At 35.0% G+C, this 12,897-nt stretch overlaps 1 protein-coding gene across 4 annotated transcripts in view; it reads right to left on the bottom strand.

The window, feature by feature from the left end:
• atf2 (activating transcription factor 2) overlaps positions 1-12,897 on the bottom strand; it is a 129,392-nt gene that overhangs the window by 16,910 nt on the left and 99,585 nt on the right. For 3 of the 4 annotated variants that reach the window (XM_055637930.1, XM_055637931.1, XM_055637932.1), the window contains exon 11: positions 3,352-3,501. The exons of the other annotated variant lie outside the window; for it this stretch is intronic. In XM_055637930.1, the coding sequence (XP_055493905.1) occupies positions 3,352-3,501 (150 nt within the window). The remainder of the gene's footprint in view (positions 1-3,351; positions 3,502-12,897) is intronic. 4 annotated transcript variants of the gene reach the window in all.

Here is a 12,897-nt window from a genome sequence, read left to right as displayed (position 1 = left end):
CCAATCCTACACCAAGCCCAGTGTCTTTTAAATGTCATAGTACCAGCTCATTCTATATATCCACCATTCTATGTGTGCAAAAAATTGCCCCTCATGTTCCTATTAAATCTTTCCCCTCTATGTCCTCTTGTTCTTGATTTCCCTACGCTGGGTGAAAGACTGTGCATTCAAACAACTATTCCCCTCATGATCTTATACAGTTATGTTTTACTTCCGATCACCACCACCAAAAATGCTATCCTTCTGATAAACCTTTGCAACTGGCCAATTTCATCACATTTTTTTCCATAAAACCAAAACCTGTCTTCATCAGTCACCAATTCCCTCATTGCTACGCACTCGGAAACCATAGGAGTAAGAAGCAATATTGTTCTCAGCCTCATGAGTGTGATGAATTGACATGAGCAGGAGAACAAACTTCAAAACCTCAGGGATAAGCTCATTCAGTTGATGACACCATTCACACGTGTTCTTGTCTTGGTGACACAGGATATGCAATTGACCGAGCATGTTCTGCCATGTGTCTTTATCAGACAACAAATAACAAGTAGCAGTGATCAATTTATCTCAATCAGTTATTTCCTTCTGCTCACATCATATCTTAGCATAAGCACAATTGGTTGAATAGCCTCCTTGGGTGTTTTTAAATATCCTAATTAAGCTGTTATAAAATATCATGCCTGTTGTACAAGGAAGGTTATAACATTTAATATGATTCTAGGAATGTAAACTTAAGTTATGAGGAAAAGCAAGAGAAAATGTGATTCTTCTTACCCAAAGGTTAAGGGGAGACAAAGAAGGCATCCATTATAATGGCTTTGTAAGAGAATGGGGAAGTGAATCAGGGCTGATGTATATAAAAGCAAGTTGATTAATGGTACAGTAAACAGATGTCAAGATACTGTTGTTTTAAAAAAGAGATTTTCATAAAAATGGTTTTGAGCGATAGAACATCCCATCAGGTATTGTGCTGGAAGCAAAATCCAGAATAGCTTTTTAAAAGAATCGGAAAAAGAAAAAATGAATGGAGAAAAGGCAATGATTTTAAATAGATTAAAGTGATTACACTCTCAGAAAATCGCAGGTAGATTGAGCAAATAACCACTTTTTCTGCCTCAAAATAACCTATTTCTTCACACTCAATGCCTTTTATCTTGATACAATTATTAATTTACTAGGTAAAAAGGATTTAATCTTTACTAGATATAGGCACATATTTTAGTGTGGCATATATACCATAATAAAAACTAGGCACAACTCCTCATGTACTCAACTTTTTCTTTCCATATCCACATTCTCCCACCCCACCCAAACCTATCGTTCATGGAAAAAACACAGCTGCTTACGTCAATGCAAAATGGTGCCTAGAATGTTGAGAAGTGTCGGAGAGGGGGCACGGTGGCGCAGAGGTAGAGTTGGTGCCTTACAGCGCCAGACGTCCAGGTTCAATCCTGACTATGGGCACTTGTCTGTACGGAGTTTGTACGTTCTCTCTGTATATCTGTACGTTCTCCCTGTGACCTGCTTGGGTATTTTTCGGGATCTCTGGTTTCCTCCCACACTCCTAAGACACACAGGTTTGTAGGTTAACTGGTTTGCTATAATTATAATTTGGATAGTGCCAGTGTGTGGGGGTGGCTGGTCGATGCGGACTTGGTGGGCCGGTGGGCCTGTTTCCGCGCTGTATCTCTAAAGTAAACTAAACTAAGAGGCACTAGCAGCTGCTTTGACCACAACCTTTCAAAATATCTTTGGATACTGATGTCAAGTGTCAATGGAGTTGTGAGATTGGCCAATGTACCAAAAAATGGAACAATTAAATTCTTACCTGCAGTAGCTCAACAGGTCTGTTAATACAGTACTCATGGATAACATAATAAACAAAAATCAATAAATTAAAAACCTCAGTATTAGTGCAAATAAGCCTGAAGTCGTTAGTGCAAGCAAGGCAGTTCATAGTTCAAAGTTTAATTGGTGTTTGTAGTGCTCAAGAGTCAAATGGTTGCTGGGAAGTAGCTATTCATAAACCTGGAGGTCATAGTTTTCAAACTCCTATACCTTCCTCCCGATAGCAGGAGGGAAATAAAAGCATCGCCTCTGTGTTGTGGGTGCACAAGACAAGAAGGTTACAAATATATAATAGGGTTTTAAAGAATGAACATGGATAAATGAAGTAACTTTAATCAGGCGCATATTTGTATTGGCTGAACCTTCAGAGTCTATTGTATGGGTGAAACATATTCTCAAAATGTTATGGGTCAATTGAATTAGCATGCATTTGTAAAAGGCACACTTAATTTGACAAATATATTGAGAGATGTTTGAAAGAAGAATGGCTATGCATTCTTTCAAGTTTCTTTAAAAGGATACTAAAATGAAAATCCGTGCATGCATTGGAAGTTAGAAATCGAAATGACACTCAGTGCAGCAGTAAACCGATGTCCTTTGGAATGGACAGTAATGAACCTCCCATATAGTTAATCTCCTGTAGTGATGCACATAGGGAGAGATGATGAAATGTAGTGTTCAGGTAAAGTGACATTAGAAGCCAAAGGATAAATGGAGTAGAACATCAGATGTAATTTAGATTCCAGTTGTAGTATTTCCATTATAAATGTGGACAACAGAACTTGCTGATGCACTAGAAATTCTCCTCAAACTTGACATGATGTTTTGGTTTGATTGGGGAGGTGGACTGCGGTGACAAGGGTTGGGGAAAGAGTTGATAGGGGGGGAAGTAATTATAGCGTGACAAATTGACATTGATCCACCTTTAACAGAAATTGCAGACGAAAAATACCATTTCCAGACTAATACTGGGTATAATGACATTTGCAAATGCTACCACTGTTACAAGTGTGATTAACTGAAGACTTTAGTGAGTTCAAGAAAATGTAGACAATGGATTGGGAAGATTAATGCCAGATAAAATTTAGTTGCTTAGCATCTTTGCCTGCTGAGTAGCAAAACTGGCAGTAGTGAAATGACCACCAGTTATAGATGTGTCAGATTTTCTTTGCTAATTCTTTACTCTGTGTTTAATCTGAAATCTCTATTTAAAATGATCCTGGCAGAATTGAAAGTTATATCTGAAATTCAATGGGAAGAAATCGGGGATACTTTTCAGAGAAACTGTATAGACAGCACACACACACACACTCAACATTTTTGTTATCTATTATGGTGTTTATAGTGCTATGTTTGCATATCTGTTGTGCTGCTGCTAGTAATATGTAAAAAACTATCATGATAACCATATTCACATCAAATATGAAGACAGCATGTTTAGAGCAATATTTTTCAATTGACAAAAAATGCATCCAGTTGGTTCTTTCTCATAGTCCTACATACCACTGGTTGAGTAGTCGACGTTGCAGCCTGCTGAAGTGACTGTACATGACTTTCCTTTGTCTGGATCCTCACGGTTCCACTTGTTTGGCCCATGGCATTGTTACCATTAGTAACCTGAGGAAGCTGTTGTGTTAAAGCTGCCTTCAGTCGCTGCAAAAAAACAAACCAAACCAGCAGTTTCACTGGTATACCAAAATATATCAGTTAAGACTCGAGGATATCCAAATACAGAACTCTGTATCTGTAGATACACTGGGCAGACTCCTTAAATATAAACTGAAAGTACAAACTGTTTTAAGTTCCTCGTACAGCGTTACAATTTTTTTTGTAATAGTATGGAGTGTCTGCAAACTGAAACATGTGCTGTTTTATGATTTACTTAAAACAGAAATTGAAAAATATACATGCATTGGACAAAGTACCAAATCATCAGTCAAGCTGGTCAATTATTGGTGTTCTATTAAAATTAATTTAGGTAGTGTGTAACTGGGTAGTGAGGGTTGGATTGCTCATCTCTTCTCTCCCATCCCATACTAGCATTGACAGTAGTCATAAAGCAGATGCAGCCAGACATGCCTACTCCATTTGGATGAAGATGACTTCCATCGTGACAAATTTCATCAGAAATGGTTTGGGAAAATGGGAACACGTAGTCAATTTGGCACCTTCAGTTTGTTCTACCATTCAATGAAATCATGGCTGATATATGACCCAATGTGATTTTATCTCCATATCTTAACAAACGTAGGTGATTAACGTTACCAAATTTGAAAATTAAAAATATGAAACAATTACATCATTAGCTGAAGAGTTTCATTCTTCTATCATGCATTGTACACGTTTCCAATTTCTCATCCTGAAAGGCCTCTATATTTTTAGACCACATACCCAGTCCTATGTTTCTCAATGTGGAAATAATCTCCCTCACCCCTCTTTATTCTCATTAAAAACATTAACACTTTGATCAATTATCCCATAGACTTTTAAACTACATGGCATACAGCCTAGTTTGTAAGTTAACTACTATGTTACAATGACTTATGGACACATCTACATATAAACAAGCTTCCAGAATATTGAATTCTGACATACTGAATGTACAAATGCTAATTCCTAACATAACTGTTGGAGAGCATTAAGCAACTGGACAGGCTTGATGCAGCAAAAATGTTCCCGATGTTGGGGGAGTCCAGAACTAGGGGTCACAGTTTAAGAATAAGGGTTAGGCCATTTAGAACTGAGATGAGGAAAAGGCTTTTCACCCAGAGAGTTGTGAATCTGTCAAATTCTCTGCCACGGAAAGCTTTGGAGGCCAATTCACTGGATATTTTCAAGAGTTAGATTTAGCTCTTGGGGCTACTGGAATTGAGGGATATGGAGGAAAAGCAGTAACGAGATACTGATTTTGGATGGCGGTGCTGGCTCGAAGGGCCGAATGGCCTACTCCTGCACCCATTTTCTATGTTTCTATGTTAAATGTCAACTGAAGCACTTCAAAACCTGGTGCAGAAATGACCATCATGCAAGGACTCTGGTGTACCATAACTTTGAATTGTTTTATTCTTGTCCTCTAGACACAGCCTTCCTCCCTTACAGCTGCCATGAGATTTTACTGATCAGTGCATGTGCAACCTTAAATCTCTACATTTTCAAGATGTTGAAACTGCATGGTTCTATTTTAGTTTCAAATGTGGTGACTTAATTACTGAATGCAGTAACATTTGTTTGCCACATATTTGTCTGTTTACATAAATGATTAAAATATAATTGCAATTAAATGCCTTTTCTTGCAGTTGACAATATCGTTTTCCTGTATGTCATTTGCATATTTGGATACAAGACTGACATGCCATCATTTATATTACTTTCAAATACAACATATTGTTGAAGTTCCAACACAAACTTGAGAATTCAAAACTCAAACCCAGCCTACATTAGCATCTATTGAATATCCAAATTCCCGATCTCCCATTTTTTTGTCAAGTCAAATATTTACCTTCCAGCTTTAGCAAGCAGATTCGTCTGAGAGTCTTAACCAAATGCATTCAGTAATCCACATATATAACTCAGTCCACGACTTAGTCACCTCTTCAAAAGATTAAATCAAGTTTGTCAGGCACAAGTACTACTTAGAAATTCAGACGTTTTCAGAAGTTCAGTCAATCTATCGGCGGCATGGTGGTGCAGCGGTAGAGTTGCTGCCTTACAGTGCCAGAGACCCGGATTCGATCCTGAATACGGGTGCTTTTCTGTAAAGTTTGTACGTTCTCCCCGTGACCTGCGTGGGTTTTCTCCGGGATCTCCGGTTTCCTCCCACACTCCAAAGACGTACAAGTTTGTAGGTTAATTGGCTTTGATGCGTTTAGGATAGCGTTAGTGTGCGGGGATCACGGGACGGCGTGGACTCAGTGAGCCGAAGGGCTCGTTTCCGCACAGTATCTCTAAACTATCCATAATTATAGATAACAGTTGGTATTGGGCAATAGTCCAAGACATTGGCCTAGTTGGTCTGTAATCCCTAGTATCCCTTTTCATATTTATTAAATAGAAGTATGTTATGTGCAACATCCAGTCTTAGGCAAATACTCCCGAATCAAGGAATCTTGTGTGGAAGATAAAGGTGTTAAATGAGCTATTTATGCTGCATCCTTTGATTTCCCTAACAGTATAAATCTCATAAAGGACCAAAGTGACTTTTTCAGAACAATTACAGCTTTTAAAAGTTAAGAAATAATTTTCTAAATGGTTTTGGCAATTTTATTTTACCCAAATCTTTAAAAAAAAACAAGATGCTGACTCTATAAGTACCTGAACAAATTGACTCTTTCTCAAATTTGAAGTCCATAAGGCAGTAAATTGGATGTATAATGGGGTAGAAAATAGAATAAAATTACCCAACCGGATCAGGTTAGTTTCCATCATTATGCATATTTAAGAAAATCAATGTTTCCAAAAGGTTTTTGAGAATATCCATAGAGCTAATGGATATCTTTGTCTGCTAACATCTTTATTGTGAAACTCATGTTTTAATTCAATGGTTCTTTCTTATCACGTGTACCGTGAAATTATTTTTTTTGCAAACAGGTCAGTAAGATTTTACATAAGTAACCTTTTGGATGTCAATAAGATTTTTGTTTTACACTATTCGACAATTGAACACAAAGCAGATGTAGTTTATTTTTTAAACTTGCCATATTGACCTTCTACTTCCCCAAATGGCTGCAATATCATGCTGTATTCATCAGAAAGAAGAATTCTAAAAGATATATCTTCATCATTCAATCGGCGGCATGGTGGCGCAGCGGTAGAGTTGCTGCCTTACAGCGAATGCAGCGCCAGAGACCCGGGTTCGATCCCGACTACGGGTGCTGTCTGTACGGAGTTTGTACGTTCTCCCTGTTACTTGCGTGGGTGTTCTTCGAGACCTTCGGTTTCCTTCCACACTTCAAAGACGTACAGGTAAGTAGGTTAATTGGCTTGGCAAATATAAAAATTGTCCCTAGTGGGTGTAGGATAGTGTTAATATGCAGGGATCGCTAGTCGGCGCAGACCGAGTTCTGCTCTGTATCTCTAAACTAAACTAAACTAAACTAAACTAATCATCACTGACAATGTCACTGTCTGCTAGATTCACAAGAGGTACAATTTTAGCAGAGGAAAGTAGTTGTGTTATTTTTCCCTCCAAACTAGGAATACATTACTTCAATCTTTTTGGGAATTAACTCAACCTAACCAAGAGTGATTGGTGAACATGAATGACCAAATCTATCGTCTTCAAATACTTCCATTATTTAACAAAAACCCAGCATGTAATTAATTTTATGTTCATTGTAATGTACATAAAGCATTTGTCTGCCATTTTCCTGACTTTTAAAACAATATTTAATTAGCATTTTGGTAAAGTTCCACAACAATTAGTAATTGTCATGAATTGTCTAAATATCACAATTTGGATAGTCACCTTTTACACGTAATCTTTTATAAAATAATACGATCTTGCTCAATGAGTAAATTATAATTTCAATGTGCGTGAGTTGAAACGATGAGCATACATTTTAAGTGGAATACAATTCTTTAACCTGAAAATTAATTTCCAGACTTTAAAATAGAAGAATAAATATATAAAATGAAAACTTTTGCAAAATTGCTTTCAATTTATAACATTGCAGTAAATTTGATTTAAAAATAGGTACAGTTGTTTATTGCTTGTTAATAGGATTATTGATGGAATGTTTTTTAAATTACAAATCCTGAAGGAGATTTTATGCTGAATAGTTAAATTTGCATGCAAGATATTTTTAAAAGACTCGCTTCATAGATTAAAAACTATGCCATCAAAATAAATGTAAAATTATCTTGAAAATTTCTCTCAATATTTTTCTCCAATCAATTTCAAAGGATGTTTAAATTAGTCTCCACAAACAAAGGCAGCAATTTACGGTTAAAATATTAAGTTGTGTTAAATAATTTAACTTCAAACATTTAAAATACATTGTTTATGGAAGTTTAACATTTAAATTTGAATGCAAAATGTTCTTAAGGATTTAGTTCATACGTTGAAAATCACGCGCACCAAGTAAATAAAGAATTGTCATGAATTGTCTAAATATTTAATTTAACAGGATATTAGTAAATATAAAAAATATTCACAGATACAATGTTATTGTTAAGCATTAACTTAGTGTAAATGTTTAAGATAAACATTTTAACTTTTAAAATAAAATGCTCCCATCCCATTACAAATGGCTGTAAAATTTGTCAAAAAGAATGTTTGGTATTATATTGGAAGTGAAAGCTTTTCAGGCACAAACTGCATGTTTCCAGCAAGGGAGCAAAGATATTAGTAAATACTCTAAGCAAAAAATATATAAATTCTACTATCAGGATATCTAGTAGTCAAACAACTGAGTAAACATTAGCAACGCTTAGCAAAAAATTATTTAAAACTTGTTATAGAAAATGTTCCAAGTGAATATCTCAAAGTTAATTGATTTGGGGAATTATTAAGAAACTAGAATGGATTACACAATGTGGTATGAGTTGCAAATCAAGTATCAGGAATAAAGTCTGCTTTATCGACTGAGTTGGATATAAGAATATAGTTAACAGGAGCAGAAAATTAACAGTGCGAGTGGGAAGAAGGAATTGAGATTTAAATGGATTAGCAACAATCTACAGGAAGAAGAGTGCATGTGGGCCTCTCAAGATGAGTGCACTATTCAATAAAATCATGGCTAATCCAATCTTGATTTAAATCCTTGTTTCGCACTCTCTCCCCACACCCCTTGACTTCATGTGGCTTAAATATTAATCTGTGCTTTCAATATATCCTCCTAGTTCTAGATAGCACAACAAAAAATACTTTCTCTCAATGTCCATTCTTTCAATTTCCCTCAGAACATATTGTTTCAAATATGTCTTGTTCTTCTAGATTCCTAGGTTGGGCCCAATTTTTCTACTTGTGTTAATCTTTTCATCACAGGAATCAACGTAGTGAACCTCTCTGCACTGCACGTACATCCTTACTTAAATATGGAGTCTAAAACTGTGCATTACTCCAAGTTTGATCTCACTAATGCCCTGTAAAGTTGCATCAGAATATTCTGACTTTTACTGTATGTTCAGTGAACTCCTTGTATACTCCTTGGAATACTAATATACTGTATATACTGTAGACTCCTTGGAATACTAATCCACATTTCGATTACCTTCCTAATTGCTTAATGCACCTGAATGTTAATCTTGAGTGTTTTTTGCACAAACCCTCAGATCCCTTTGTATGGCAACACTTTGTAGTCTCACTGGAATTTGATCCTTCATTCTTCTTTCCAAAGCAAATAACCACACATTTCCCTACATTGTACTCCAATCAACCAACTTCCTGCAGCTCAGTTATGATTTCCCCCCCAATAAATTAAAAGGAATGAAAAATGATAAATTTAAATTATTTAATGGAACACTAAATGCTGACTTCTTTTAATTCTAAAGACTAATTATTTATTATCTATTCATATTATTAGAAAAGAAGAAATCTATAATTGAAAAGTAAAAATCTCCAATTGCTGGAAATCTGAAATTAAAAACAACACTGGAAATATTGAGCAATTCAAGCTGCATCTATGGATAGAGAAAGAAAATTATTGTTTCAAGTGAAAGCATAAAATGGCCTCTTTGGTGTTAAAAAGAAATGTGCATAATATTTTAATTGCCTGATAAAATTGAGAATTAAAACATTCACTGCTAACGCTACAATATGAGCAAAGACATCACCAACAACTTGGTCTTTCTATCAACTATCAAAACCGGCAGTCAAGAACAATCATAATCTGTAATATTATGTAATGTCCATCTTCATAGCACCTCTTTTAGTTTCATGAATGAGGTCATGTACATGTTTGAATTTATTGGTAAAATTCTGCACAACACATAAAACTGATTTGAACAATGAAATTGGTAAAGATCTATTCAGATGAATTGTTGACAGGTAATACAGCTATCATGCAGATGAAAATGTTTTATCAGATTCCGAATGGAACTGTGCCAATTTAGATTGTTCTTTCTACCGCAACACAATAATTTGTAAAGTCTTTGACTTTACTGCAGAGAAAGCCACTAGTTAAATTTTAAAATATAAGTTTCATCAGCAGATTGTTGTGCAAAATATCAAGCAGCTATCAAAGCAGTCACTTCATGCTTTAACCTGACTGAACAGTCAATGACTTATTTTCATATATACAATATGGTTTTGTTTCCCCCACACTGAAATCCAACATCCACTCCAGCTGAAGCAGCAATCATTACATCTGATGACAGTGTTCGGTAAGCTTCGCTGCACTATAGCTGTATTAGCTGTCAACTGTTCATGTGAATAGATTTTGCCAATTTCACAGTATTCTTTAATTTCATGGATCAAAACAGATTTATATGCAACACAGGATTTCTCCACTCTGATAATATGAACAGCTAATCAAGAATTTTTTCACTAGAATAAAAGGGAATCAAAACTGAATCAGCATATAGTTTTTCATTTAACATCGGGTATAATATATAATTGGAAAGAATTTCTCCTTATGTGAAATTTACCCTGACATGCATCACAAATTGAAATTAAAAATAAAAATGATTCTGGGTTGTTCATTTCATTAATCTATAATTCTAGCCAATTTATGAAAAAAAATCATTAAACAAGAATTATTTCTCTTCTTTATGTCACTACATATTTAGTCCCCATATTGTGCTATGTGTAGAATTTCAGTATAAGTAAGCTTAAGTAAAGCTGCAACAACTTTTCTTAGCAATGGAAGAGACTATGTGGCCAGAAAATAATATTGCTAATGAATTAATATTTCAATGCTTTCAGCAATTAATAGTTTCTCTGCAGTAACAACATTGACAAAAACTGATCAATAGCAATGGCGTAAAGAATGGCAACAGTGATTATTGTACACATTTGACTGTCCGGATTTTCTTCTGTTGATTTCATAGAAAATAGCAGGAGCAGTATGCAACGAGCAGTTGATTCATGAAAGAGCCCGTTTTGCACTACTGGTGGTGAATCATTTTACAGTAGCTTTGTTATATTGCAGGGTAAATATAATTACTCAATTAACTTTCGATTTCCAAATGCAAAAATCTAAATAATTTTGTTTAAATTCTCATTCATGTAAACTGTCGTCGATACTGTTTGATGGTCAGATTTGTAATCTTCTTACCATCCTCTGCCACCCTCATTGGCTAACCTATTCATATTTGTTCATTTGTGAAGCACAATTCCTAGAGGAACTGAAAGCTGTAAAAGGAATGCACGGATATCTCTGTGAACACCTGCTAACTCTCACTGATACATTCCTGTCATACCATTGTACATTTTTGACAGCAGCAATATCATGTGCCCTCTCCCTATGGTGTATAAAAAAATCATTCTACAATTACAGATTTGAATAATGGAAAACAAAATTTATAAAAATACCATGACTTATTCAAATGTTTATTTCCCAGTCAAATTAATTATGCTTCAATACAATTTCCATGTATCGTACAGGTAAAATATTGGTTACTTTGATGTTAGTATTTTACTGGCTCAACCAAATAAAATGCTTAAAAAATAAAATTTCATACATTGCTAAAATATTAATAAGGAGCATATATGACTATAATACACCTATAAATAAAAAAGGTTGATTTGTTGCCATTAGTATTTAATATTGAACTTGAAATATTCACCAAGGTAGATTAGAAAGCAAAACACGAATCCTTTGGGGGACAAAATTGTTCACCTGCAATATTTTGTAAAAATTAATCCAAGACAAGTAGAAGTCAGCGTGGAAACAGCTTTAAATTTGTTATTAATTAATAATTTAAATAATTAAAATTAAACTCCATTAATGTTTGGCATGGTTATTAATAATCATTGACAAACCAAAATGTAAAATTGCAGTAATGCTTTGTTAATACTATTTAAACACAAAAATGGACTACAGAATATTTAAATTATTTTGCAATTGTATAAATATTATTTCAAATTATATTTGGCTCAAGTCTAGAAAATGTATGAGAAAAATAGTTTAATCACTGTTGTGCAGTCACTGATGTTATGCATTTTGTAGCCAAAAAATAACATAAGAAAATATAATTTTTTGATGAACATAATCACACTATCCTGCTTTATTTATATCTATCTTTCATTAATAATCTACTAATTAAAAGGAATAGTAGTCACTAAATTACTAGGAAGTGAAACACATAGCATATATCTGTTTGTTAAAACATATAACTAATGATAAAGCAGGGCAAGAAAATAGTTCTTGCTTTAATTTACCTTAAAAAGCTTTGCAAATGAATATGCCACAATTTCTTGTGAACAATAGCCTTTCTGATGATACAAACCTATGTCAATAGAATTTGCTCAGTATATAGTTCTTCTCTAAGCAGACAGCTTACAGAAAAAGATATTAAGCTTCAGAAACAATTCATGAAAAGTCAAATTCATATTTCATATCTGCCATAAAAACTCATCAGTGTAATAAACCCCCCTTCTCTTGGGTTTTATCCTACCATCTGCTGCTATATTACTTATCTTTATTTTGCAACTAATTAACAGCATAATCTTCTAAATTCAGCAAGTTAATTATCATTATTGTGGTCTTTGCAGCATCATCAGTCCTTCTGAAGCAGTCGCTCTCCACCCCCAGAGAATGTGTGTAAATGAAGCAGGTTGGGAGAGGGTCTGTTTCCTTTGAGCAGGCTCATTAGGTGTTTGCTGATGAGCTCGGCATGCAGGGAAGCAGGTCACAAGAATTCTGCTGAACATGAGGTTCCATACTGGGCTCAGTCTGCTTAATGTATGTTTTTGAACCTTTGCCAAGCTGCCCTCCGTCAGCTCTCACTAGAATGTACCCTACAGCAAACACTGTTGGCTGCCCACTGTGTGCAAAACAGAGCCTTCTAGGGAAGCAATAGCTGGTTGTAGCTGAGACAATAACAAAACTTTTCCCTTAAGGCAGCTTAACAGTCACATCTGCTAATGCTAAGTTGTCCAATAAGGAG

Source organism: Leucoraja erinacea, chromosome 7, assembly GCF_028641065.1.
Source record: "Leucoraja erinacea ecotype New England chromosome 7, Leri_hhj_1, whole genome shotgun sequence".
Lineage (NCBI taxonomy): Eukaryota > Metazoa > Chordata > Chondrichthyes > Rajiformes > Rajidae > Leucoraja > Leucoraja erinaceus.
This window is presented reverse-complemented; position numbering and strand designations above follow the sequence as displayed.